This window comes from Grosmannia clavigera (assembly GCF_000143105.1).
Source record: "Grosmannia clavigera kw1407 unplaced genomic scaffold GCSC_160, whole genome shotgun sequence".
Lineage (NCBI taxonomy): Eukaryota > Fungi > Ascomycota > Sordariomycetes > Ophiostomatales > Ophiostomataceae > Leptographium > Leptographium clavigerum.
Window position 1 is genome coordinate 176,782 of NW_014040779.1, and position 27,934 is coordinate 204,715.

Consider the following 27,934-nt stretch of genomic DNA (forward strand, 5'->3'; position numbering starts at 1 on the left):
TAAATCGAAACTCCTGAATGCTCTCAAATAGCTAGAAATGCCCCCCCGACCAGCGACACCAAGCACGCCATCCCGGCCACAGCAATAGCTCCCAGGCCGCCGTCCTGCCTCGCCCGCACTGCTGCGCTCTTGGAATGGGTCGTGCCCGTCGGCGACGCCGTCACCGTCACCGCCCCGCCACTGCTGTCGGCCGTCTTCGTCGCGCTGCCGGTATACGTCGTCTGCTGGCTCTTCACGCCCGTCACCGTCGGAATGCCCGTCCCCGTCCCCATCTGCACAATCGTCGACGTCGAGCTGTTGAGGTTGGCCGGCGCGATCGCAATCTCGTCGTTGGTCAGATCGTATACCACGTACGCCGACCGCAGAAACGTGTCGCCCAGCAGCGCGTACGACGACGTCGAGGCAAAGGCCGACTTCGACTCCGAGCCCGAGCCCGCATCCGTCGATTCCCCCATGCTCTGGATCCCAAACAGACATGCCCGGCTGAACGGCACGTTCTGCGGCAGCTGGTCCTCCTCGCCCGCAAATATGTCCAGCACAATCTGCGACGCCGGTACCGTCACCTGCGTCTTGCTGCCAAACGTAAACGTCAGCGAGATCGACGCGCCCGCATCGCAGTCGACAAACGTGTAGCCCGTTGTCTCATTGTCCGTGTACGCGCCCACGGCGTCAAATACGTCCTGTGCCAGCGAGTTGGGCAGATACGACAGCGTCGTGCCCGAGTCTAGAATCGCCGGCAGCGTGCTGTCAAACGGGATCGTCGTCGCCTTGCCCTTTGAGCTGCCCGTTGCCGACATGCCGCCAAGGGACACGGCCAGGATCGTGTAGCTGCTGTTGCTGTTGGTCGTCTGCACGATCGGCAGCACCGACAGGCTGCCGATGAACTTGTCCGTGTCCACACCGCCAAACAGAAGCGATCCGCCGTCAGACCGGTAGTCGTTGAGGTACAGGCTGAACGCCTTGGACGTGATCAGCCCCTGGTCCACAAACTGGTCCAGCAGGTTCGGGTACGTCTGCGTCGTCGATTCGCTCGAGTTGAATGCAATCCCCATCACGCCCACACCGCTCACGATCTTCGTCGCATACCCCATCTGCAGCGCCTTGATCGTCGCCCCACCAATGCTAAACGTGTCCGAGATAAAGTCGCCATCCGAGCTCGTGCCATCGACGTATGTGATCGAGAAGCCACCCTGTTCGATGAGCTTGTAGGTTGAGCTGTCAGATCGATCATCTAGCTTTGTTAGTCTCTCTCTCTCTCTCTCTCTCACACACACACACAAACTCACAAGTTGTTACGCAGTGTTGCCCGTATTCAGCCTGCATTTTCTGGTTTGTGCAGAGGTCGGCATTGGACGCAACAACCCAGAGATCGCTGCTGCCTGTGTCGACAACCACCGTCTGTGCCTGGGCCGGCGTGCCAACCGACACCGACGCATAGTAGCTGCCGCCCGTCACGTTGTTGACGAGAGTCTCGACATAGGTGCCAGCAGCCCGTCGCTGCAACGAGCGCCGCTGGACTGCTTGGTGAACCGGGCCTCGCTGCAGCCCGAATTCCAGCACGTTCTGCGCCGCCGCCGCGATGACCAGCGGGACCAGTAGGGCCAGAGTCGTGGTGGTCGGCATGATGCAAGGTCTTCTGGTCGAGATGCAAAAGATGTGAACGCGAAATAAGAAAACGAGTCGACTTGAGAGCGCAGCCGCCAAGTACTAATTGAAATGAGCCCCGTCGCTACCCCACTGTTTCGGCTTCCCGGCCAGACCGCAAGGGAAACAAGGTTTGCCGATTGTGCTGGTCGAGCGTGTCTTGGCGATTACACACACGTCCGATAAAAGTCTTTCCTGGAGATGGGGAAGCAGAGTTACGGGGCGGATGCAACATTGGACCAGCGTACGCCAAGCATCAGGAGGCAACTGCGCTGCAGCAGAAAGCAATCCCGAATAGGCAGCGCCTTAGCTCAGGAGGAGAACGTCCGTACGACGTACTCCTTTCCGTTGCTGCTGGTTGTTCGAACAAGCTTAACTGCCGCTTCTGGGCTAGCTTCAAGCGTGAGCAGGGATCTGGTACCCTGAAAGCCAGCGCCACGCCGTAATCGCTTCAAAGGATGTGAAGTACAGAGTACTCCGTCTCCGTACGCTTCTTACGTGAGACGCTGTGTGGCGCAGGCCCACTAGATCCACCTATAAAACAAAGTATTGGGCCTAGTATCTTACAACGTACTCCGTATCTTGCATATGTAAAGCATCGCCGGAGGCCTGCGCAGCCCCAACACGTCTATTGCCAAGCTTGCCGCTCGAAGCAGAGCCTTGGCAAATCCCCACAAAGGACGAGGCGGAGCTTTTGGTGCACCAATCAGACCTGATTTCGTATTACTCGTACGCAACCTCACAATAGCTGTGAAGAATCGGGACCAGAGGCCGCCAGGCGGCAGCGCTCTCAAATACCTCAGCGTGGTTCAGGTCGTCGTACCAGACAATGTCCAGGCCCTCTCGGGCATCGCGCCGTCCGCTTGCCGGCAGGTCCTTGGCGTCAAACACGTGCGGGCTGAGCTCTTCGTCGGCGGCCAGATAGGACTGCAGCGCCCGCGTGTCCAGGATGATGTCGCGGCCGGCCAGCACGACGGTGACGGTGCGGCCCTTGAGCTCTTCGCGCCAGAGCACGTTGACGGTCCAGTCGAAGCGGCGCGTGATGCTGTGGGCAGCCCCCATGTCGGTCGAGGCAAAGTAGTGCAGCTGCCACTCGCTCGCTTTGTGCGGCTGGCGGTAGATGAAGTTGTATGGGATGTCGCCCCACTGCATCGAGAAGGTGACCGGGTCGACCAGCAGCAGCGGGCCCACTCTGCCGCCGCTCTCGAGGTGCTGCAGCAGATGCGTCGCCAGAATGGTGCCGTAGGAGTGGCCCATGACCGCAAACCGGTCCCAGCCGTGGTGGTCCAGGATGGCCAGGATCTCGGCCAACATCTCCTCCCGCGGCAGCATTTCCCGTGTCACTCGCATGCTGATCGGCATGAGCTCGAGCGCGATCACGCCCGTCTGCCCGTCGGCTGCCACGTCGGCCGCGATAAAGTCTGCGAGGAAGCCGATGTAGGTCCGCAGTCCCGCGCCGATCCCGTGGATAAACAGGACCGGCAGCCGTGTGGGCGACGTGTGCGGCCGGTGCCAGTATGACACGTGACTCGATGGCGACGTGTGTCGAGTGAAGAGGGTGTGTGGACGTAGCGGGAAGACGGTGAAGAAGTCGCGCAGGGGCAGCCGGTAGTGCTGGAGGCCCAGCAGCCGGGCCTTTGCGTACGTCAGGATGTCGTCCGTGCCGATGGCAAGCTGTTCCTACGTGTCAGTCTTGCCAAATCATGGACCCAGCGCCAGACACGACGACCGTCCGTACCAGATATAGCACGAGGGGTTTGTGCTGCAGCCGCAGAGGGTCTGTGGACACCTGCGATGGGCGACGGGGACCTCTCCCGGCCGGAAACACCCTCCCCATGGCCTCCTCCATCCGGTGGACATAGGCATCGAGCTCGTCGGTGTCGCAGGCCGCCGCGCTGGTCTGGTAGAAAAAGGCCCAGGCCAGGAAGTCTTTGTAGTCGTCACGGCAGATGCTATCCGGCGGCGCGCCTCGGAACCAGACGCTCAGGAAGGTGTCGAGGTCCGGCGTGCTGGCCAGGGACTTGTCGAACAGCGCCTCACGCTCCTGGCGGCTTCGCTGCACCACCGTCGGCGACGACCGGTTCAGCATCCACTGCCGCGGAAGGCTGACGCCGACGTAAAACAGGACTTCGCACAGAGCAAAGACCTGCAGCGGCCAGGGCAGCAACAGCGTGGCGCCATAGCCTAGAGCGCGGGCCAGGCAATATGCGGCACTAGCAGGAGTGATCGACAGAACGGCCCAGAGCGATATGCGGATGAAGACATAGTAGGGGAGCGTGTTCGGAATCATGGTCGCCTGTCGAAGAAAGCGGAAAGGCGAGAGAGGCAAAAGCCGTTTCCCGCAGCAAGAGGCAAAAATGGCTTGAGGCAAAAGCAGGCAGCCAGGATTCATGAAAGGGGACCCTCACAGGCTGCCTGGCCAATCAAGCACACTTCTCACTGTCCATGTGTTCTATGCATCGCCTTGGAGATGGAGCAATACGTCTGCGCTGTATTAATGGATGCTCTTCGCCCCACAAGGCTTATCGATAGTGGGTTACTGTGCTCATCACGCTATTAGCACTGTGCTCTATGCTGAGCTGCGACATCTCGCCTGGCCACAGAGCTCGGCTCACACTTGCACAGCAACGAGTCGACTTCAGCACGGTCATTGCACGTTCTGGCATCGTTCCGGCTTCCTCTCCTATATCGTACGCTTACAAAGGTCAGGCGGCCTGTCAAGCGAGGTCCGATTCGCCGGGAAGGCACGCTAAAATCGGCAATGACAAAGGTTTTTATGAATAAAAATGGAAAACCTCGTCATCGACTCATGAACTCGGGCATCCGAGTCTGGCTGCATTCTGCTCTTTCGCGAGTTAAAGGCACTTTCCCTCTGCTGCGCTGTTCTCTTTCGTTTCCTCGCTCCTCTCGACACCCTCCCACCTTTTTGGGATCCCCGCTCTTCTCGACAAACACCTTCTCACCCCCACAATGGCCACCGCTGTGACCACGCTCGACCTGCCCGGCCTGCACAAGATCGCCACCGGCAAGGTGCGCGAGGTGTTTGAGACCGAGGGCGACGACCAGACGCTGCTGTTTGTGGCGACCGACCGCATCTCGGCCTACGACGTCGTGCTGCAGAACGGCATTCCCGGCAAGGGCACCGTGCTGACTCAGCTGTCGGCCTACTGGTTCCATCTGCTGGCCGAGGCCGCCATCCCGGGCAAGCCGCTGCGCACCCACCTGGTCTCGCTGTCACCGTCATCGTCGTCGTCGTCGTCGTCGTCGTCGAGCCTCGCCCCGACTGAGCTGGCCCTCCTCCGCGGCCGCTGCATGCGCGTCCGCCGCCTGCGCATGTTCCCGGTCGAGGCCATTGTGCGCGGCTATCTCGCCGGCAGCGCCTACGCCGAGTACGTTCAGCACGGCACCGTTCACGGCGAGTCTGATCCTGTCCGCTTTCCTCCCGGCATGGCCCGCTGCCAGCGCCTGCCCGCACCCGTCTACACGCCCTCGACCAAGGCCGAGCTCGGCCAACACGACGAGAACATCTCGCGCGAACGCGCCGCTCAGCTCATCGGCAACCCCGTCCATGCGGCCCGCATCGAGGAGCTCGCCCTGGCTGTCTACACCGCCGCTGCTGCGCATGCTCGTGACCGCGGCGTCATCATCGCCGACACCAAGTTCGAGTTCGGCCTCGACGAGGCCACCGGCGAAGTCGTTCTCGCCGACGAGGTCCTCACACCCGACTCCTCCCGCTTCTGGCTCGCCGACAACTACCAGCCTGGCCGCGAGCAGGACAGCCTCGACAAGCAGTTCCTGCGCGACTGGCTCGTCCAGCACGGCCTCAAGGGCAAGGACGGCGTCGCCATGCCCCCCGACATCGCTCAGGCCACCGCCGATCGCTACGCCGAGGTCTTCCGTCTGCTGACCGGCAACACTGTCGAGGCTGCTCTCGAGAAGCTAGATAAACAGTAGTCCGGGTCTCGTGGCTCAGAAAAATATACGCTGAAAGAAAGAAAGAAAGAAAAAGAAAGAAAGAAAAGAAAAAAGAAAAATATTCTTTTGGTCCACTTACACACGTCTATTCGTCTCCCTTTTGCACAAATTCCTATGCTTACACAATCCTGATATGGCAAAAATATAACCCGTAACCCGACAACCTGTATCTCGGACAAAACATGCAAGTTATAACTGTCGGTCTAAATCGGAAGTGTTAAGAATTTCCACCGGCTAACGCCGATTTGTCGACAGTGTTGGCAATGGCTCTGCAACGACCGGGACATGAAACGCCACGAGGGATCGGTCGCTAGCCTCGTCATCCAGCTTCATGTCGCTCGTTCCCCGATCGGGAAAATGCGCCTTCTCGTCCGCCAGACTGCCGTGTATTGGAGGCGGACTCTTCTCCAGCGTCCCAAGGCTGACCAGCAGTGCCAGTCCCGTGACCCCTGCCATGATCGATGCCATCTTGTGGAACGCAGCGCAGTATGTGCCCCGAATCAGGTCCTGCAGCTCTGGCCACATCTCGACCAGAGCCGACGGCGAGCGCCGCAGCACCTCCAACTGTCCGGGACTGAGCCCGTCCGCCATGTCGGCCGACTGTATGGAGCTGTTAAAAATGATGGTGAAGGAGGTCAGCCCAAGGATGCCGCCTAGAAGTCGGAGTTGCGAAATCGCTCCTTGGGCTACGGCATGGTCTCCCGTTGAAGCCTGCGCCGTTGACAGCATCGTGCCGGCGGACATGAACAGCCCAAACCCAAACCCGAATAGTGTCAGGAACCCGTACATTGGGCCTGCCGGGTAGTCGATTCTGTTGACCGTGGCCAGGAGGCTGGTGCTCACGGCCATGAAAACACACGAAACAACAACCACTGGCGCCGTCCGATTCTTTTTCGCGTTAATCGGGCCCGAGACGAGACAGCCGCCAGCTGTGCCGCCAAGCATCGGCAACAGATGCACGCCCGTCTTGAACACGCTCGCACCATTGACGATCTGAAATCTCTGCGGGACGGTGATAACGAGGCAGAGATACACGCAGCCGATCAAGAACTTGTCACTATTGTATCAAGCATGTCAGTCAAGCTTGCCGACTTGAGGAGCGGGGGGCCGTACATGAGACAGGCAGAATATACCCGGTTCTGCAAGAGCCGGAGGGGGAAGACAGGCTCGATCCCCCAATTGCTTCCAGACCATAGCAGAGACTCCCAGCCTATAAACAGCGCAAGGCTGACTGCCGCCAGCGTCAGGCTCACCAGAACCAGCAGGCTGTTCCATGCCACCACCAGCGAGCCAGCCTCTTGAAGCGCAATTACAAGCAACACCGTGCTTGCCAGCAGCAAAAAACTTCCGATGATGTCGAGTCTGCCAAGAGAACGGCGTGGGCCAAGCCGGCTTCGGTTTTCCGGGGGAAACAGAAAGACGAGTCCTGTGATGGTGACAATGGCAAACGGAGCACTGCATGAGGAGAGCGTCAGTCTTCATCATCCGACCTTAACAACCGAAGATGAGCTTACTTGAGCCAGTATATCACGCGCCAGGTCGAGATCTGCGGTATAATACCGCCGAGGATCGGACCAATGATGAACGACACGGAGAGTGTGATGCCGATAATCTTGCCAATAATCTCTGGGCGATGACCGGGGCCAACTTCCGGCAGGGCAATCGTGGTCAGGCTGTAGAGACCCGCTCCGCCGATCCCTTGAAATGCACGAAAAACAATCCTACAGTCTTGTTAAGATAGGTGATAGCGGGTGTCAGTGCTGAGTATACACACAGTTGTAACATGTTATAAGCGCATCCACATGCGATAGAGCTGATCACAAATATTATCCACGATACGACTAGGATGTTTCGGCGGCCGTATATGTCGCTAAGCTTAGCGAAGAATATCGAGAAGCCTGCCGTGGATTGAAGAAGTAGAATTAGCTAGACGATCAACGGCTATGCATAACTCATACAAGGGACAGCACACACCCATATAAGTCAGCAGGTAAGCCAAGACCACCCAAGAAGAGTCGCGGAAACCGCTGAGATCTTCCGATGCGGCAAGAAGCGAAGTCGATACAATAGTGGTATCTAGGAGAGAGAAGAAGAAGCCGATCAAGATGCTGTTCCTGCTTAGCAAAACCTGCCATTGGTCAATGTTGGATTGTGAGGCCTACCATGCCATCAGTAGGGCCTGCCTCCATCTCTGGCTGCACATTTGAGTGGCCGGAACACTCGCTGCTGCCCTTGCCTGGGCGGCCTGAGCCTCTGTCTGCCGCAGCTCTCTGAGGCCATCAGACGAGCGGGTGACAGCACTTTCGTAGCGATTCAGGTCATCGAAGCTGACCGACTTCCCGTATTTTACTGCCTGCAAGCGCGGTGTGAGCTCTCGGGTTGTCGGTGGGCATGGCCCGAAGGATGATAGATCGATCATGGTGTTGTATCTTATCACGGTGAGTTGCTGCCTCGGAAGGTAGGGAATTAAACCACTCGCTTTCTTTCCATTTCAATGCCTGTCTTCTCTTTCTATACTGTTGGCATTCTTCGGTGTTGCCGTAGGTCCAAAGCGGGCCAAAAAAAAAAACAGTCCTTAGGCTTGCTGTCTTATGCCTCCCTCAGACACTTGGTTGTTGTATGTTCTACTCTCGGTAGATGACGCTCGCTTATAGGACTGGAGGACACAGTAAACAATAGTGAAGGTATCTTCGTGTTCCTCTGGGGTCTCCCTGGGAGAAAAGACACCAATGCCGCGCCAAGGTCTCCGCAGTAAACAATACAGCGCGGTGCCTAGATTAGGAAGGAACGATGCAGGTGTGTCCGGCGATAACAAAAGCGCAAAGGAAGGAATTAGGAGGACAGAACTGGCTGGTAGGGAGCAAACGATCCACGCGCCACAACAATTAGCAGAACTAAAGAGATTGTGCAAACAAGGCTTTGCACTGGCTGTCAAAGTCTTCTATTTGCACAGCGGACGGAGAGCGTCATATAGAGACAAAGGGAATGAAGCGCAATTCGGAACCGGGGGGGCAAAGTCGGGGTGGCGGTGAAAACTGTATTCACAAGAAGAGAGCCAGAATTTCAGTTTGGGACACATGGGGATAGAAGGTAGAGCCTCTGCGTACTGAAACGATCCTCCAAAACGGCACAATTGGCACAATTGGCAAGGCAGAAAATGGGCAAGTGGCCTGGAGCGAAAGATTCCCTGTTCTGCTTCTTGTCTCCCTTCGTTCCATTGTCCAGATGCCTCGCTAAAACAAAAGCCCAGCGTCGTTAACTCTCGCATGCGGTTGGTTGCTTAGTGGCGCCTGTCCTAGCCTGTGTGTCTGGGCCTCGTCATGTTTTTTTTTAATACATCAAGAATATATAATCGGTGAAAAGCAAGAAACACTGTTACGACTGACTTTAGCTAAAAATGGGACCTACAGGCTGAAGTACGATGTGTGGCAAGACGAGGCCCAGAAACGGAATGTCTAACAAGCGACCAGAGGGCGAGAAAGTCAGTCAAGCGAGTGAAACGCATGAGTGAGTTATTAAGGAGCGCACACAGATGCGATATTCTACCGAATTTCGGAAGAATTGCCTCTAGAAAACCTGGCACGACGTGGAAATGACGCAGAAACACCAGACCGATACCATGTGAGTGAGTATTGTAGAGTATAGGCTAGACTAAATATCCACGAGAGTCCTCTAGCCACTGGATGTGTTTCGGCTACTACATCCTCGCCCAGCCTTGGTCTCTGAGCACTGCCTGGCTCAGCAAGAAAGTGAAATACTCTCTTACAGTGCCACAACGTACAGGAAGCTCTACATCCGACAGGTGTCGTGTTGCATAAAATGTGAGAGTTGAAATGGCAACATGATGAAAAAAATGGAAGGAAGCGTTATAGTGATCAAGATGATTAAGCAATTAAAAGAAGAAAGCTCCAGCCGTGAACCGTGGTGCTAAGAGGCACAGGAAAAGTGGCGGAGCAATCTGTTTCCTGCATGTCTCTCTTCTGCGTAACAAACCAATATATGCTGTCTCTAAAGAGAAATATGTCCGTGTGTTTGCAATCTTAGACCAGTTTAAGACGAACAGTTAGTAGTCGCTGCATTCGTCACCAGTTGGAGCTTTGGGGGTGTCGTAATAATAATGCGTATGCTTCAGATCGAATAGCAAGAAGGAAATATACGTGGAACATGGCATGGCTGAGCAAAAAGGGTCAACACTTGCCCCACAAAACTAGACAGAAGCAGCTCGGCATGTCTGCTACTCTCTTCCCTCTGCTCATTCTGTGACCAAGACATTGCCGCTCATTTTAGGGCGAAGTACTCCGTACGTGGCATGAGAAGCTCAGGTGTCTGGCCGTGGTGAAGAGTGTGAGCTTGGGGAAGCGAGGCACCTTACCTCGCTGGATAGCTCAGAGATTGTGCCGAGGATCAGGGCGGGCAGAAACAAGTCGAGTCACAGAAGGCAAGGGCGAGAAACAGCCAGTTCGCATCGCCTCATCCATGTTGCCGCGTCTCTGTATCTGCCAGTCACTTTCTGCCTTACAGTCTCGAATCGGCTTGCTCCATTACATTGCCTTCTTGAGCCGCCTTCGTCTATCTGTCCCACATGCGAACGGCATGGGGGCCAAACCTGGCGGTGGAATTGATTGCACTAGTCGCAGGAGCAGCTGGGCACATGGATGCATCTACATGTAAATAGAAACAGGCTGTCATTCGATAAAGAAACAAGCAAAGGCGTCCCTTCTAAGGCGCTTGAAATGTAGCTTGGCCTATTGGACAAGAGCTCTGTCAAATAAGCTCACAATGGCACCGTCTCCAGTTACTGTTTTTTGTTTTTTTTTGCTTCCAAGTACTCCGTACGACTTAAATATCGACTGCTTTGCTACTACGGTAAGCATTACTTGTGCTCTGGCCACTTTGCGCCTGTGCGCCAATGCAACCACCATCCCGTCTTCTTTGCCTTGTAACCGCCCATGTACTCCGTACAAGTAGCATCTATGTGGGTTACGTTTTCGCGCAGGATTTGAGCGGCTATCTCCAGGAAGTTTTTCTAATACTGGCTATACTGATGCCGTGCCGTATTATAGCCGCTGGTCATCTCCTCACGGCTTTGCTCATCAGTACTTCTCTTGGTGAGTTCCAGCATAGTGCATCGCACAACCTAGTCTCTGCTGCTTTTACGATACCATACTGTCACACACTCTTTGTCCGCTTGTATTTACGTCACGTAAGACGGGAGAGGTGACCAGAGCTTAGAGGAGGAATATCGAAAATATCATCTCTAGTGCGCAAAACGTGCATTCGGGAATGACGCATAGTACAAAAATAAATGCCTCTTGAAACAAATTCGTGCTGACCGGTAAGAAGCCAGATGGTGATGTTTCAAGTGATATCTACGAAGGCGAGAAAGAGTCTCTGAGACCCCTTTCTGTTTTGTTTCTTGTCGTGGCTTTCCTCTCCTATTTGGAATCTGTTGCCTCGGGTTTAAGGGCAGCTGTTGATTCTTGTGAGTTTGTACCTGATAATGAAGCTGGTATCTTTGCTGCGTGCGGGAGTTCTCCTTTCCCCTTTTGTTGCATGCTCGTCTTTAATTCTTTATTGTGTACTTAATATCCGTCGATATGTTCCCTCATCATCTACCAGGGCCATCGGAAATACGGGAGATCAGATTACAGAGACTTGTAAAGCGCCTCACGTTTAGGCTTGGTGTCTCTTCTTTACTCCCGAACGAACGCGCCGGTATGCTGCCTTCAGGGTATCAGAAAAAGCGCACCCTCTACTCCACGAGTTTAGAGATACTGTCTTATTCTGTTTCATTCCTAAATTGTAAGTCCAAATTAGCGCTCTCGGACTCTTCCCTCTGAACACGAAGTGCCTCAGGCCATCTCAAATCCGAGGAGCAACATGCGGCTAGTGAGCGAACTGGCAATCGGTAACACACTGATTATCATTAACCTCTCTTCGTTATGCTTTACGTCATCTTGTCGTCGTCTTTTGCCTTCTGACTGGGATGGCTTACACCATATGTTCCTTTCTACCTCTAATCAGCTTCGTGGCAGCCTCCTCAAATCGTTATAACGAGACAATTTAGTGAGATAGTGAAGGGAGAGTAGGGGAGCCTATTGTGACCTCAAACAAGAAGACGGTGAAAATTGTCTGAGCACATTCTGTAAGCATCTCCAGATGACCCCATACTAGCTCCTCTGCACACAGCCCCGAGTTCCCTTGTCGTCTCGCCTGTCTTTAAGGAGCTAAACACGTCTTCTGCATCCTCTTTCCCACCCCGCTACACCTGCCTCTTCGGTCACTGTGGCCAGCACCTAGTCTCTATCCAGAGTGTCTAGCCTTTTTCGAAAATTTCCCGTTGTCCCTGCTATACGTCCTGCGGTGGCATCCCCTCCATCAACCCTTTTGCGTGGCCTTTTTGCCAAGACGTGCCTTTGTAATCCCAAGGAACTCATCCCCCTTTCAAGTATCTTAAAAGTATATCAGTCAGATCCTTCGTGTGACTCTTTGTGCTTCTGACTCAGCAAGAGCCTAGAGGATTCTTCTACAAAAATGCCGTGTTAGCACTGTCTCTGTAATGGCTTTGATGAGCTGCCAAATACGAGCATCAGCTGGTTGCAGCTAACTCTGAAGAACAAGCCCCAAGATACCGCGTTTGTTTCTTACTGCCTCTGCATCATCAGATATCAGATCTGCCGGCCAAGGACAAAAACCCTAGGCCCAAGTAAGACTCGGACAAAGGCCTGTGGAGCGAGACATGACAGAAAGCACACTCCGGTTATCTAGAGCAAGACAAATTTCTGCCCATTGTGGCTACGAGCCTGTTCGACCTAGATTGTATGCCTTCTGTGCTCGTCGTCTGCGAGAACCCTAGAAAAAGGCCTTTGCCATCTTACCCCATATATCAAATCGAAATGACTTGGCCCTCAAAAATGTCATCTGAAGTGAATGACAGGCAAACAGTTTCCACTTCATTTCGAAAAGGAAGGACCGATGGGGTCGTTCCTTCCCAGTTATCCTACAAACTCGGCCAACTTCCTTTCTCATTAAATCCCACTTTCAGCTTTTCTCCTTCCTTCAACTTCTCTCTTGCTTTTACGTGTGTCTTCCTCTCTCAATCTCTGCCAATATACTGCCCTTTTTTAGAGCATACATACTACCACACATCTTCTGTTCGTGCATACCTCGACATCAGCACAAACATTTGTTCACGTTCTATTTCCATTGGGAATCCATTGGTCTCTCACTCTGGTAGCGCTTTTGGTGCATTCTCGTACGTCGATCTTGGGCTTGGTTTGGTCTCTACACAGGCCAAAGAAACTGTTACAATCGGTCCCAGTTTGGCCAATTGCTAAGACAATAGAGCCATCTGTCCACGATGGACGTACAGGAAGCGGCGCCCAATAATGGGACGAGTAATGCCATTGCGGTAGTTGGAATGGCCTGTCGCTTTCCTGGTGCTGCTACTGATATTGAGAGCTTTTGGGAAATGCTTCGCAACGGCAAAGACGCCTGGTCCGAGATACCCGAGGATCGTTTCAATACAAAGGGCTGGTATCATCCAGACCCCAACCGTCCAGGCAGTGTTAGTCTCTCACTACATACCTGCAGGTTCCCTTCGTTTTATTAGCATTTGGGGAAGTTATGAGTTGACCTTGTTTTTTCTACACTGTCTAGTTTCACATCCGTGGTGCCCACTTCTTGAAAGAAGATATCGCAGCGTTTGATGCTCCAGTAAGCTTGAAAATACTCAAAATTCTGCATTTTCGGGGCATCACCACCGGGAATATTCCCGTATAGCATAATTTGAAGCCCACACTGACAACCATGATGTAGTTTTTCTCCATTTCGACGGCTGAAGCAATTTCTATGGACCCACAGCAGCGAATCTTGCTCGAAGTTGTTTACGAAGCTTTGGATAGCGGTAAGCCGTAGATCCTGGTTGCCAGCTCTCACCGTGTTATCGAATTTTTATATTAATTGGACATCTGTAGCCGGAGTTCCTACTGCCTCACTCTCAAACACGACCGCCAGCGTTTTTTGTGGCTCCTTTGTACGAGGTGGGTTATTTTCCTCAGCACCCTTTGACTGCCTAGTCAAACCGATCTATTCTATCGCTGAAGACTCAAGCTAACTTGTTAAATAAAGATTATGAACAGCCATGTATGCGAGACCCTGACACCACCCCTCCATACGCTGCCACTGGCAATGGCGTCGCCATACTTGCCAACAGGATCTCTCACGTTTTTGATTTCTCTGGCACGAGCCAAACCATCGATACAGGCTGCTCTGCCAGTCTGATTGCGGTTCATCAGGCCTGCAAGAGCTTGCTTGGCGGAGAATCTTCTTTGGTGAGTGATCTAGTCGAACAATCTGCCCTGTCATCTACTAATCATATACAAGGCCATTGCTGCTGGAGTTGGACTAATTTTCTCGCCAAACACTCTTGTGCCCATGGCTAATCTCAATATCCTCAGTCCTGATGGGCGATGCTTCACGTTCGATGAGAGGGCTAATGGCTACGGCCGCGGCGAAGGAGTGGGTGTCGTTATATTGAAGCGTCTCGAGGATGCCATTGCTGCCAACGATACTATCAGGGCTATCATTCGTGCCACTGCCAGCAACCAGGATGGACACACACAAGGTTTGTTCCCCTCCGAAAGACATAAGACAAAGTAGTAATCTCAATCTAACTCTTCAAAAGGCATAACTCTTCCAAGCAAGGAGCGCCAGGTCAGTAACATGACACAGATATATCGCAATGCGGGATTAAATAGTTCCCGCACAGCGTATGTGGAATGTCATGGCACTGGTACACAAGCAGGTGATATCAAAGAGGCCCAGGCCGTTTCCGAGGTGTTTTGTCAACAACGTACGTCGGACAGACCTCTCATCATAGGATCTGTCAAGCCCAATATCGGCCACCTTGAGGGCAGTGCCGGTGTGGCTGGAATAATCAAAGGAATCCTTGTTGCTGAGCGAGGGTACATTCCTAAACACCTCAACTTTACCTCGCCCAATCCTAACATCGACTTCAACAACATGAAACTTCAGGTTCGTTACTTACTCAGGGGCAGACATTTCTTCACGCCTGTCTTTACTAATATGGCAAACATAGATTGCTTCGCAACTCAGTCCTTGGCCAGTTGATGGACTCCGCCGAGTCAGTGTCAACTCGTTTGGCTTTGGCGGTACAAATGCTCACGTTGTCCTGGATGACGTTCCGCACTTCCTTGCTGAGAATGATATTGCTGGCGGTCAGCACAATACCTTCATCTACCCTAGCGACAAGTTGTCAACACAGACAAGAGATGTTCCTCGCCTTCCACAGAGCCATCTATTTGTTTTCTCTGGACACGATGAGGCTGGACTAAATCGAGTTCTTGATACGCAAGCCAATTATATCAGGAACCATTCTTCTCAGTATGACTTTGACATGAACTACGCATACACGCTCTTTTCCCGTCGATCTTCTCTCAACTGGCGAACATATGTCACCGCGGTATCGGCAGAAACGACCTCCTAGAGCGGCTTCAGGAAAGGAGCACTATGCAATTCATTCGAGTGCCGACTCAATCCACGCCAGTTGTGGCTTTCATCTTCAGCGGACAGGGAGCTCAATGGTTTGCCATGGGACGTGAGCTTCTCAGATATCAACGTTTTTATGCGAGCGTGTCCGCTGCGAGCTGGTACATGAGCACTTCACTTCAAAGTCCCTTCTCGCTCTGGGACGAGCTTCATCGCGACAAAGACACATCTCGTATCGACGAGCCGCAAATCGCGCAACCCGCAACAACAGCGATCCAAGTTGCGCTGGTTGATCTTCTCATTGCAAGTGGCATACAACCAGCTGCTGTAGTTGGCCACTCTTCGGGTGAGATTGCTGCCGCATACGCCCTCGGTGCAATCCACCGAGAAGATGCGTGGAAAATCGCCTATTATCGTGGCCAATGTGTCCGCAATATTTCCACGCTGGCCCCGGATGTACATGGCCGTATGTTGGCTGCTGAACTGTCGGAGGACGATGCACGTCGCATGGTGTCCGACGCTGGCACTCAATCGGTTTGTATTGCTTGTATCAACGGTCCCGCGTCTGCTACGCTTTCAGGTGATGCTGAGGAAATATCCCATCTCTACACCTGCTTCCAAAAAAAAGGAATACGGACCGTCATGGTCAATGTGGATGTCGCCTACCACTCTCCACACATGCATATCGTTGAAAGTATCTATCTCAACGCTATTAAGGACGTCACTCCTTTGCAACAGAAGTCTAACGGTGTGTTCTTTTCGTCGGTCTATGGCCGAAGAATCTTAGCCAGCGACCTAGGGGCAGAGTACTGGGTGAAAAACATGGTCCTTCCCGTCCAGTTTTTCAAAGCTGTGACTGAGGTCATGAGTCAAATGAGTCCTGCTGTATTCCTTGAGGTTAGCCCTCACAGGGTATGGAAGTCCACGCTCCGGCAGATCCACAGCTCGGCTACTGCATCGGGAACCAGTCCCGTGTATCTATCCCTCTTAAGCAGAGAGAGCGATGCATGTGATACAGCCCTGGATGCATTAGGCGGGCTGTGGGCTCAAGGCTTGTCGTTCAAACTGGAATGGGCATCATCAAGGTTTGCTGAAGCCCTTTGATATTTCGTCTAAGTGCATCGGCTTCCTCCAGCCGATCGCTTCGATCCAAACATAACTTGAACGAGAGCTAATCTGTTTTTCTCAGCTATGGGGAGAAGCCACGGCATCTTGCTGATACTCCATCGTATCCATGGGACCACTCAAGGCGGTACTGGCATGAATCCCACCTATCTAAAGCAAACCGCTTTCGCTCGCACGGCCGGGAAGACATTATTGGAGCACCGCTAGAAAACTCAACACCCCAGGCTCCTAGTTGGCGAGGTTTTTTCCGTGTCCAGGAGAACCCTTGGTTGGAAGACCACGTCATCCAGAAGTCGATTTTCTATCCTGCTGGAGGCATGGTGGCAATGGCTATCGAAGCAGCGAAACAACTATCTGAGTCCAGTCGCACACTGAAGGGCTTTGAAGTCAAGGAGATCTCTATCATCAAGCCTATGCTCATTCCAAGATCGCCTCAAGGTCTCGAGAACATGTTCAGCGCCAGACTTCTCGACAAAGACGATGCGCTCTCTAGCAAGAATTTAACATGCTACGAATTCAGCATTCTGTCAAAGCCAGAAGACAGTCTGTGGATTGTGCATGCCAAAGGCCGCGTTTCGATCGTGTACGGTGAAGAGTGTCCCGACCCAGACGACTACATCGATCCAGGGCAGACCACCAAAGTACAGCGACAAGCGTTCTATCGTGCTCGAGAAGCCTGCGATATCGAACACAGTCCCCGACAGTTTTACGAAGACCTGGACGTTATTGGCATGACATATGGCCCACAGTTTCGCAATCTCACTGAGATCCGCACAGACAATACTGCTGCGTATACGGTGATTGAGATTCCCGATACTAAAGCATGCATGCCATTTCAGTTTGAGTTCGATCATGTCATTCATCCGACTACTCTGGACACCATGATTCAAACCGTCCTTGTCCTCAGTGATGGTGTTGGAGAGGCTATGCTTCCTTGCTCGATTGGTCGCATTTACGTCTCTGCAAGCCTCCCCAAGGGAGCCGGTTCTCAGTTCAGAGGATATACCACTGCCCACAAGACTCACATGCACACAGCCCGTGCAGATATCAGCATGTTCGACTACCAGCTTTGTGCGCCCGTTGTAACGATTGAAAACCTCATGCTGAAGTCTGTGCCGAGTTCCGGGAACGACGGATTCTTACCATCTCACAGAAACCTGTGCTCCGAGATTGTGTGGAAGATGGATATTGGCGCCAACTGCTCTTTGGGAATTGATCTCCCCGAAAGTTTTCAGGACATGATCGATGCTGCTTCGCACAAGAATCCAGCTTTGTCTATATTATGCCATGTGCATCCTCTCTATGAGTCTGTTGAAGCTCCGCCAAGCTTTGCAAAACAGCACGTCGCAGCGTCTTACTTCAGCGGCTTGATCTTCGACGTCCTGACTGTTGGCCATGAGACTCCTCGCTTCTCGCAATTGGTGATATCGGGCTCCGAGCTGCTTTGGCGGCAGCTGTGCGAGAGCAAGAGGTCCTACCCTGGAGTTGAGCGCGTTCACTCATCCGAGATGCCATCCGCAAATTCCCAGTTCGATGTCGTCGTTGTCTCTGTTGGCGTTGCAGGTCCCCGCGACATCGACTCGCAGCTTTTCAGGTGTGTTGCACCAGATGGCTGGATAATCGTTGTCCCAGAAGAAACTGGCATCTTTTCCACCGAACAACGCACTGAGCTCGCAAACGCAGTTCATGCAGCCGGGTTCCAGGGCAGCAAAGCACAAAACGACACTTTCCGGTTCTTTGCAGCTCAGAAAAATTCAACGACTGCCTCTCAAACCACGAGCGAGAATACAATATTACTTGTCCTTCCTGACCAGATGTCAGAACTCACTAAGGCCCTGAGGGATACGATACGTCCTATCATCAAAAACAGTTTGTCCTTGGAGATCTTGGAGGTGCCCTTTTCGACGATCTCTTCCCTTTCGAACGAGGAGCTGGCTTTTTCTTGCATGTGCCTTGTCGAGCTCGACGCATCCACCATATTTTGCATGAGGGAGGATGAGTATGAATCGATTCGCCGTTTATTGATGGTGACGAAGGGGTTGTTGTGGCTCACACGCGGCGCTCAGCTGGGAGCCAAAGATCCTTCGCGATCTCCATTTCTTGGACTGGCGAGAGCGATTCGGTCCGAGGATGCGAAAAAGAACATCATATCCCTTGACATTGACGTTCAGCCCGCCGAGAATCGGATACACAATATGGAGCAGCTCGCGGAAAAAACTGTTCTCCTTCTCAAGCGTGCTTGTTCTGACCTTCCTCCAGAACCATTTGTTGAGGATGTTGAGTTTGTCTTCTCTGAAGGTCACCTCATGATTCCTCGGCTTATGCCTTTACCAACTTTAAATCGCCTCATCGAGCATGGCCCTACCATGCCTCAATCGGTTGCCCGAATCCCGCTCACACTTAAGGACAAGGCCCTGAAGCTCGACAATACCTCAGTTGAAAAACCAAGTGGCCTCCTATTTGTCGAAGACCAAGAGGGACTGCACCGGCCGCTGCACCCGGATGAAGTCCGTATTGCTGTTGTGGGCACGAACTTGCTGCCGGAGGACATCGCACTCGCCTCGTTGGGAGCCCCGAACGCCAAGGTTGGCACAGATGCATTTGGCCACGTCGTAGAGGTTGGAATCAACGTGAAAGACGTTTGGCCATACTGCCGAGTTGTTGCAAGGATGCGCGACACGATCAAAACCCACGTCATCGCCCACAAGTCGCGAGTTCGTCGAATTCTGCACCAAGGTGAATGGCCAGGCAGTTGTCCAACGGCATTCGCAACAGCTTTATATGCACTGAGGACACGCCGGCGGTCACTCGAAGGAGAAGTAGTCCTCGTTTATGGCGCTTCTTCGGCTTATGGACAGGCTGCGATTTGGATTGCTTTGGCACTTGGAAACAAAGTTCTGGTAGCCTGCAAGTCCTCGATGGAAAGGAAACTCATGCTAGAGAGCTTCAAGCTTCCAGCAAGCCACGTTATAGATGCGCAGTGCTCGGATGTCGAGTTCGAATTACGGATTCTGTCGGCCACTTTCAATCGAGGGGTGGACGTCGTCTTCGACCCAACCTCAAAGTTTATCGAACAGGCATTTTGTTGCGCTTCCGAGGGTAAGCCTGTGTTGTGAACGTTTCGACGATATGCTTTTGAGCGGTTCTTTGACTAACCTATACCTTGTACAACTGCAGGTGGCTGTGTCATACGGGTAGCTTGGGCAGGTTGCGACGGATCTGCAGTGCGGCTTCCTCTCAAGAACGTGAGCCTCGAGACTGTTGATCTTGGACTTCTTGAGGCTCGCAATCCCCTCGAAGTAGAGAGACTTTTCTTTGAAGTTGACCAGATCCTCCAGCTTGCCCCTAAGTTGGGTGCCATCAATGGAACCTTGGAATACAGAATGAGCCAAGTCCAAGACGCCTTGAAAGCAGCGACGGCCGACCCATTCGCAGGCTCCTACGTCGTCACCACCCACTCCGACAGCATTCATCCCAATACTGTGAACATACCAGTACCATTGACTCAAACACCAAGACTGTCTCAATCCTCGACTTACCTCCTCATTGGGGGTCTCGGTGGTTTGGGCCGAGCCATCGCCGAACACCTGGTCACGAATGGCGCGAGGTGCATTGCATTTTTTTCCAGATCAGGAGGCAGTGCTCCGCCTGCACAAGCTTTCATTGCCAAGCTGAACGCGAAAGGGGTCTACGCTCGTGCCTTTGCGGTGGACATATGCAATGAAGCGCAACTGGGAACGGCTATCAGAGAACTGTATGGCTCTATGCCGCCGATCCAAGGAGCAATTCAATGTGCTGCTGTTGTGACCGTAAGTGCCGAAACATATCTTCTGCATTTTGTATCGATAGACAAACGTGCCACTAATACTCCTGAAGGACGCGGCGTTTCCCAACATGGATTATGGATGCTGGAAGCAGTGTTTTGGCCCAAAGACTATAGGCTCTTACAACCTGCATCAGCTGCTGCCTCGCGCCATGGACTTCTTTGTTTTCTTGTCTAGCTTGTCTGGCATTATTGGAAACCGAGGACAGGCGAACTATGCGGCAGGAAATAGCTTTCAGGATGCTCTTGCCCGCCATCGCAGCTCTCAGGGAATGCACAGCGTATCCCTGGATCTTGGTCTCGTTTTGGGAGCTGGCATGGTGGCTGAGGATGAGTCCCTCCTCGATGCCATGCGAGCCCGAGGGTTTCTAGGCACCAGACTGCAGGACGTTCTCTTCATACTCGACCGGGCAATGGCTAGACCCGGAACCGAGAATATTGATATCCCTCCACAGATCGTCACTTCTGTGGGCACTGGGGGTCTCACTATCCAGAACCAGCCATCTGACCCGTTTTGGACGCGCGCCGCGTTGTTCCGCTACCTCAATCAAGTTGACGCGCCGCCTCGTGGATTCAATAAAATAACGGGCGGTAGCAGTCACAGCGGGGGCAGCGAGAATCTGCGTACGGCGATCCAAAGAACGGCTTCAATGGAGGACGCAGCATATCTAATATGCACAGCTCTTATTGCAAGCCTGGCCCGGCGCAAAAGTATGGTTCCTTCCGACTTTGATCCTCTCCAGTCTCTGGACAGCTATGGCATCGACTCGCTCGACTCTTTGTTCATCCTAGGATGGATTTCTCGTGAGACCGGCGTTACAATGCAGACAGTGGACGGTTTGACAATTACCCAACTCAGCCAAGCTGTGGCTCAGCGAAGTTTCGAAGCCCTTGAACAGGACGCCGTCAGAGGTTAACTTGAAGCCTTTTCTGTCATTAACGGTTTTTGGCCTCCACATATGCGAAGTTCAGAATTCGGAGGCACAAGTAAGCTACTGTGTAGTTCTGACATAATGACACAAGATTTTGCGCGTACGGAGTTTGGCGAGATGGTTTATTGAAAGCAGAAAGCCAAAAAAAAGCGAGTGGATACGTATCCACCACGAGGCATTCATGTGGTCAAATATTGGCTCTAGCAAAACAAGGCCGTAATGATTTGTAAGATACGAGCAGCAAAACCGCGTGTCACAGGGGTTGCACCCTTGTCTAATATAAAAGATCAATATTAAGCTCTATGTTTAGTATATATTCGGGGCTCAATACCCTGCTGGATCGGGAGACATGGGAAATTGGCAAAAGATGGGAAAGTTTGAGAAAAGGGTATGGAGAAACGAAAGATCAAGCGCGGGGAGAGAAGAAAAAGCCGAGGTTGTTATGAACTACTACGAGTCGAAGTGGGAAATGAACAATATTTATGGACAGACAGCTGTGAGTCCGGAGATGATGACGACAAAGGAAGCACGGGGAGTGGGGCAAGGGGCTAGATATGGTTGTGACGCGTTTTGGGGAGGGGGCACTAGACCAAAGGCGGACTTTGCTGATAAGATAGGACGGATAAGATAGGTAATATTTCGTCATAAGCCCATCCCTTTCCTGCGCCAGAAAACCTGATGTGGAATATTGGTAGGAACATGGGCTGGCGCAAACAGCCACAGCAATGGCGGGGGTGGCCGACAGGCTGGCTGCCATAGAAATCGTCGCAGATGTATCCATCATTCCGCAGAGCGATTCCGACGTGTCAATGATTCGCGGGAAGGGTGCAGACGGGACGCTGCCACTGACGTAATGTCCGTCGTTCTGCCGGCGCCGCAGACAGAAAAAAAGGCCTATTGTGTCCCACCGCAGACGGAGATTGCCGGGCCCAATCCTTATAAAGAGTGTGTGTGTCCGCCCACGGCCTCCCTGCTGCTCCGTCCGTCGGCCAGCAGGCAAAATTGCGATTTCCAATGTCGCAGCATGCTTAGGAGAGACCTCTGCAGTGGGGTGGTGGCCGAAACAGGACGAAGAAATTGCGGCTGCCTCTTAGCCCCCAAATTGGCGTGGGATAATGCTCCGTACACACCGGTTCGATAGGCAATGACGTTGTGGCATGCGTGATTTATGGTGCCTGCCTCTCTCGTATGGCAGCAACAGGCGATACGGGAAGACGCTGTTTTTGCTTGTGACACTGTGCCTCTTGGCCTCGCTTTTTCGACGGGAAGACTTGACCCCATGCAGGATCCCGCCCCGTTCATTCTTATTCTTATAGTCGCTTGCTATCCGCACGTATGTACTCCGTAAGCGTTGTATCTTCAGATCCTGTGATCAAATGGGTCTCTGCATCAGCCCAGTCGGCCTTCGTATCCTCCCGCCGGAAGCTTCCTGGCTCCGGCCGGAACCATCGCCCTGCTGTCGCCAGGCTACATGTACCAAATGCGTGAGGGGCAATTAAAAGCCTGGCTTTCTGCTGCTTCTATCCTGATACCCTCGTCTTCACCGACTTGACCTGCCGATCTGCGGTGTGCTGCCTTGATCCCCTTGCGGCCTATCTGTGCCGCGTGCTCGTACCCTCGGGACGCTATCGCATCATTCTCTTCTCCCTTCGTCTCTTATCCTGCACAGCAGCCGCCTTCAATCTGCCTACTCTAATTGCAAGTCATTTAGGACTCCCTTCTTCCTCCCCACACCCGTCCCCACTGTACGTCACGTCTGTTTGGTTATTACTGCACCGGCTCCATAAGCGTCGTCCTCTCCTTTTCCTATTTTCTATTTTTATTCTTAAAATTAATTAATGGGTTTTTTCCCACCATTTCGCTTCTCTCTCTGAACCATTTGCTTTGCCATCTCGGTAGCTCAGCTTCAACCCACCTGCCCAACAACCGGCAAGCGCTACCACTACAGCGGTACGCCTCTGGATTAGCCTTCACGTGTCTTCCGTACATGACGATCTCTGCTGTGCCAGATTGATATTACTGCCCGCCTTGAAGCGTTCTACTGGCCACCGCCGCTCGTCACTCTCTTATTTCATCAATAATAGCGACGAGAACGACCCCCCCTCCCCTCTCCCCCTTCCCCCACACTTGTTTCCAGAGGCGACGGAGATGGGACCGGTGTACGCTCCGTAGCCGCATTGTCTCTCTCGTCGGCGGTTGCAATCTTTTATACGCCAGTCTTGATTTTCTTGATTTTTCCCTTTCCTCACTGCTCTTCGCACACGCTCTCTTTTGGCCTTCGGACTTTCTCTAATACACTCCCCACCATTTCTTCGGTCGCTCTTTCACCCAATCTTCTTTCGGACGTTTCGGTCGCTCTTGCCCGCAGTCTCAGTTCACCCATCCCTATACCCCCTTCGTTCTTGCCTTCTTCGTCCGCCTTGTGCTTGTTCTTGTCCAGCCAATGATCCTGCCCGCTTATTGATATCGACACCTCGACTTTCCGCTCGGTCTAGGTTTTTTCTCGATCAGCACGCATATCACGCCTAGGCCGTGCTGTCTCTTTGGGGAAGCTCTTGTTCATCCCCCCCCCTCATGAGGGTTCAGGGACAGTTAGCCCGGCCTAAAAGGCTCTTCGAGCAGCTCCTTGAATGGGTCTAGGTTCTGCCGTCACGCGTGTGCAGACACGTCTAATCCTATCTGGTGGCCTGGCATTCGGCCAGGCTCTTGACTCATCTTGACCTACTTCAATCCTCTCCAGTCCGAGAGGCCAAGGCGCCTCGCCACCTGCCAGACGGTGGCTAGCGACATTGGTTCTTGCTGCCTTTTCATCTGGCTTTCTTCTTTGATCCGATATCTCTTACCTGACTAGTGCCCTGAACCAGCTTCACGAACAATTCCTTCGCTACCATACTCCATCCGGGAATGCCATCATGTCCTCGCTACCACCGCCTCTGCTCTACGAGCCTTACCGGGCCGTGGATGAACCACCCGCCAATGATTCTCCTCCCTTTGACACGTGTCTTGATGACAGCACCGGCTCGCCGATAACATTGACACGAACGGTGCCGGAAACACCCCCAAAGTCAACAGCACCGACAATATGCCGAAACCCCCAGACGCCGCCACCTGCAGATGTTGGCTCGGCCGCCCCTCCCGACAGAGCCGCCGTCTCGGCTCTCTCCGACTCTTTATCAACACCCGGCAGTTCGTTGTGCTCGCCACTGCTTTCACTCATGGGCACGAGCGTTATCGACCTGCTCGATGCCGATCCGCGCCCTTCATTCGTCGTATCTCTGGCATCACCCGCGACCGACACGTATACCACCGATGCAGCACATCCGCCTTCCGAAGCGGACGGCAGCTCTAACGCAAGTGGCGTTCTCGCGCCGTACATTGTTTACGGCAACCCGGCGTTGAACAGCTCGCCTTTGCTGCGGGAGATTGTAGCTCCTGGAGAAAGCCACCGTGTCGGTAACTGGATTGTCATCACGGCAGATGCTGCCAACGGTCACAGTGGTGCTCTGCCAGCCGTTCACCATCTTGGTGTTTTTTGGACGCGCTTGGTCCTAGGCGGAGGTCTCTTCATTGTTTTCAGTGCAAACGTGCCTATGCCCGTGGAGGCGGCAGTGCGGACAGAACCGCCAGCGCATCCCCCAGTGCCAGCCATAAGGTTGCCAACTTTATCTCCAGTACGGTATGTGCCACCGGAAACAGCTGCCACGAGTGCGACGACAACAACGACGACGACAAAAGCTACAGCCATACCAGCCTCACAAGCCGCAACGCCACATGTGAATTGGAAACATCTACATCCATACATACCAGCGCCTCCCACGCTTGCGTATCTCTCCCCTTACAAGTCTAGCCCGCACCTAACGTATGGAACTTTGCCAACGGTCTCTCCAAACTGGACGGCAGCTCCGTTTCCGGGTTCGGCAAATATGGCACCAGCAGCAGGAGGCACCGGTAGACGGGAGGATGGCAGTTACGAAAGCCCGCCTAGAGGCAAAAACCGCCAGTACAGCCACCATTTGGAGGCGGTCGCTGATCTCGTGCCCATCGGCTTGTTAGCCCTGGACCCCGAAGAGAACGTGTGCTTTGCGAACCAATCTTGGTACCGGATTATGGGTGCTCCGCCTACGCCAGAAGGGACGGTCGTCCAATGGGATCACTTTTTCCAATTTATTGAAGAAGAGTACCAGCCGGCTCTCCTTCACTCCTTCGAACAGATTGTTAGGGTGCCAAGCATCAGCTTTGGCTTCCGCGTGAAGAGACACGGCAACGAAACGATCACATCGGCGGACCAATCATCTGGAAGTACTCAGGTCCTTGCCACATCAACCGTAGAGAGGGATACCGAAGGAAACCTGGTTCGCGTCATCATCTGCCTGCGCGAAATTATAGAGGAGTACCGAAGCATCACCGCCGCCGCCGACCTCTATGCCCAGCAAGCTAACAACCTCCGGTGCATGACCGAATATGCCACGGTGGGCTTGTATGACATGGACATAGAGGGGCGCCTGCGTGACGCGAACCGCGTTTTTATCGAGATGTGTGGCATGGATATAGAAGAGGGGGACAACCTGGCCATGGGGATAGTCAAGCCGTGGCTGTGGTGTGTTATTGACGAGGACCGCTCACTCGTCAACACTTCGATAAACACCATCGTTGCTGGCGGGGAGTACCAGTCGATGGAGGTGCGTCTCAGCAAGCCGTGGACCATTGACGACGGCGCTGGAAACCGGATTGAGGCACCGCGCTGGATCGACGCGACGATGCTGCCGATCAAGGACGCCAAGGGCAATGTGATCTCCATCACCGGCTGCGCGACTGACGTCTCTCTGCGCAAGTGGCAGCTGGAGCGTGAACGCCAGGTCAAAGAAGAGGCCATCGAGTCCCGACGTCAGCAGGAGAACTTTGTCGATGTGACGTCGCACGAGATTCGCAATCCGCTCACTGTAATCATGCACTGCGCCGACGCCGTTCTCGAGTCTCTGAAACGAATTTGCGACCTTGCTGCACAAGACCGAGAACCGATGGCTGGATCCCGGGTGGTGGCCGCCGAAAGCGAATCGGTCACGCTCCAGAAAGCTCTCGTGGACGACGCCATCGACTATACCGAGATCATTGTCGGATCTGCTCTGCACCAGAAGTCCATTGTCGACGACATCTTGACCATGTCCAAGCTGGATTCGGATCTGCTGACAGTGACTGCGGTCACGGTTGATCCGATCGAGATTGTGCGCTCTACCTTGTGGATGTTCGAGGTGCAAGCACGCCAGCAGAGCATCTCGCTCAACATGGTCTTGGCCCGCTCGTTCAAGGACCTCGTCGTGGACTATTTCGATCTGGACCCGTCGAGGCTGAAGCAGATTCTCATCAACCTCTTGACCAACGCCCTCAAGTTTACATGCTCTGGCGATGTCCGTGAGGTGACCGTCACAGTCGGCGCATCGCGCACACGGCCGACCGACGAGACCTGCTCTGTGACCCTTTTGTGCCACGGACCGAACCAAGGACGGCAAAGATGGCCGACGGCTCAATTGGACCAATGGGGTCTTCGGTCTTCCTGATCTTCGAGGTGAAGGACACTGGCGAGGGCCTGACTAAGGAGGGCCGGGACACTCTCTTCCAGAAGTTCGTTCAGGTAAACTCAACCACACACGTCAAGCACGGAGGATCTGGATTGGGACTCTTCATCAGCAAGCGGCTAGCCGAGCTCCAAAACGGGGCTATCGGAGTTGCCTCCCAGCTGGGTGTGGGTTCAACTTTTACGTTTTACATCGAAGCCTATATTTCGCCCCGTGGTGTTGTCCCAGAGGTCCTGACCCCGGCCGAGGCAGCCAAGAAGGCGCTGGCTGTCGGCCTCAGCGCCCCGCGGGAAAGAAACGCGGATGAGAGTACGGCCGTCTTGTCACCGGGCTTGTCCCAGGCGTCTCCGGAGGCTGCTACCAAAGGGACGACCAGATCAGCGAGAAACAGCATCACCAAGACGTCAGAAACTCAGAGAGAGGCAACCGAGGCCGCCCCGGACAAAGCGATACTAGACAACAACGGTCAGCACGAACCCCTTACTACCAAGGCGACGTCCATTATTTCTGGTGATGCTCAGCTGGCAGTCATATCTGAAACGCCACCCGAGGTTCGAGGCGTGCTGCTGGTGGAAGACAACATGGTCAATCAGAAAGTGACGCGCCGCTATTTCGAAAAGGGGGGGTTTTCGGTGCAGGTAGCTGGCAACGGACTCGAGGCAATGGAAAAGATACAGCAGTCGGACCGTTGCGTGCCAGGAAGCTTCCCGATCTCGGTTGTTCTCATGGACATGGAGATGCCGGTGCAGGGTGGGTTAGAGTGCACGCAGAACATTCGCGCACTCGAAGCGACAGGCATGTTCTCCGGTGGGAGAATTCCGGTGGTGATGATCACGGGGAACGCGCGGCCGGGACAGATTGCCGATGCCCGGGCGGCTGGCTGTGACGATGTGGTGATAAAGCCGTTTCAGATGCAGCAGCTCTACGAGCACATTCAGCTCATCATACGGATGCTATGGGAGAAGGACAGGCATATGCTTGCGCAGAGAGAAGGCGAGGCAGCGGTGGCAGCGGCGGAAGTCGGGGTGGACGCGGAAGCTTCTCTCCAAGAACAGGAGCTTTGAAATGAATACAGGAGACTTGACACGTACGAGGCAGGAGAAGACATCGCCAAATATGACGGCTCTCCTCTCTCTGAGACGGGGCTCCTTGACGAATGAATGACAGTACTAATGAGGTGGGCAGGGCATCGTCATACAACGCAGAAACACGTTTTATATGTTGCATAATGAGGGTAAAGGCATCAAGGATACGGGAGCCATTGACCAAGGCCGTTGCTTGTGGGTATGGAAAGAATATGTTTAAGCGACTTGAGCATGGTCATGTCTTCTTCCGTCTGTTATTTTTTGCTT

The 27,934-nt window shown here is 53.5% G+C and overlaps 6 protein-coding genes across 6 annotated transcripts; 3 read left to right on the forward strand and 3 right to left on the reverse strand.

Annotated features, from left to right (window-relative positions):
• Positions 1–23: 23 nt before the first annotated feature.
• On the reverse strand, positions 24–1,623 carry CMQ_5088 (aspartic-type endopeptidase; the record flags this gene model as incomplete). The annotated part of the gene is made up of 2 exons (XM_014316024.1): positions 24–1,231; positions 1,287–1,623. 2 exons carry the CDS (start codon positions 1,621–1,623, stop codon positions 24–26), a joined length of 1,545 nt encoding a protein of 514 aa, XP_014171499.1.
• Positions 1,624–2,367: 744 nt separating this feature from the next.
• CMQ_4965 (alpha beta hydrolase fold family) lies at positions 2,368–3,934 on the reverse strand (the record flags this gene model as incomplete). Its single annotated transcript, XM_014315901.1, has 2 exons — positions 2,368–3,318; positions 3,383–3,934. The coding sequence occupies 2 exons, from the start codon at positions 3,932–3,934 to the stop codon at positions 2,368–2,370; spliced, it is 1,503 nt and encodes a 500-aa protein (XP_014171376.1).
• Positions 3,935–4,614: 680 nt separating this feature from the next.
• CMQ_5078 (phosphoribosyl-aminoimidazole-succinocarboxamide synthase) lies at positions 4,615–5,598 on the forward strand (the record flags this gene model as incomplete). The annotated part of the gene is made up of 1 exon (XM_014316014.1): positions 4,615–5,598. One exon carries the CDS (start codon positions 4,615–4,617, stop codon positions 5,596–5,598), a length of 984 nt encoding a protein of 327 aa, XP_014171489.1.
• A 255-nt stretch (positions 5,599–5,853) lies between these two features.
• Positions 5,854–8,038, reverse strand: CMQ_4992 (major facilitator superfamily transporter multidrug resistance; the record flags this gene model as incomplete). Its single annotated transcript, XM_014315928.1, has 5 exons — positions 5,854–6,676; positions 6,733–7,074; positions 7,134–7,317; positions 7,594–7,727; positions 7,782–8,038. 5 exons carry the CDS (start codon positions 8,036–8,038, stop codon positions 5,854–5,856), a joined length of 1,740 nt encoding a protein of 579 aa, XP_014171403.1.
• A 4,941-nt stretch (positions 8,039–12,979) lies between these two features.
• Positions 12,980–20,994, forward strand: CMQ_4963 (polyketide synthase; the record flags this gene model as incomplete). The annotated part of the gene is made up of 11 exons (XM_014315899.1): positions 12,980–13,186; positions 13,279–13,335; positions 13,438–13,525; positions 13,750–13,952; positions 14,005–14,245; positions 14,426–14,655; positions 14,720–14,895; positions 15,315–16,214; positions 16,319–19,353; positions 19,432–20,063; positions 20,131–20,994. The coding sequence occupies 11 exons, from the start codon at positions 12,980–12,982 to the stop codon at positions 20,992–20,994; spliced, it is 6,633 nt and encodes a 2,210-aa protein (XP_014171374.1).
• A 2,927-nt stretch (positions 20,995–23,921) lies between these two features.
• Positions 23,922–27,646, forward strand: CMQ_5045 (histidine kinase m1nbp; the record flags this gene model as incomplete). Its single annotated transcript, XM_014315981.1, has 2 exons — positions 23,922–26,414; positions 26,519–27,646. The coding sequence occupies 2 exons, from the start codon at positions 23,922–23,924 to the stop codon at positions 27,644–27,646; spliced, it is 3,621 nt and encodes a 1,206-aa protein (XP_014171456.1).
• Between the last annotated feature and the right edge of the window lie 288 nt (positions 27,647–27,934).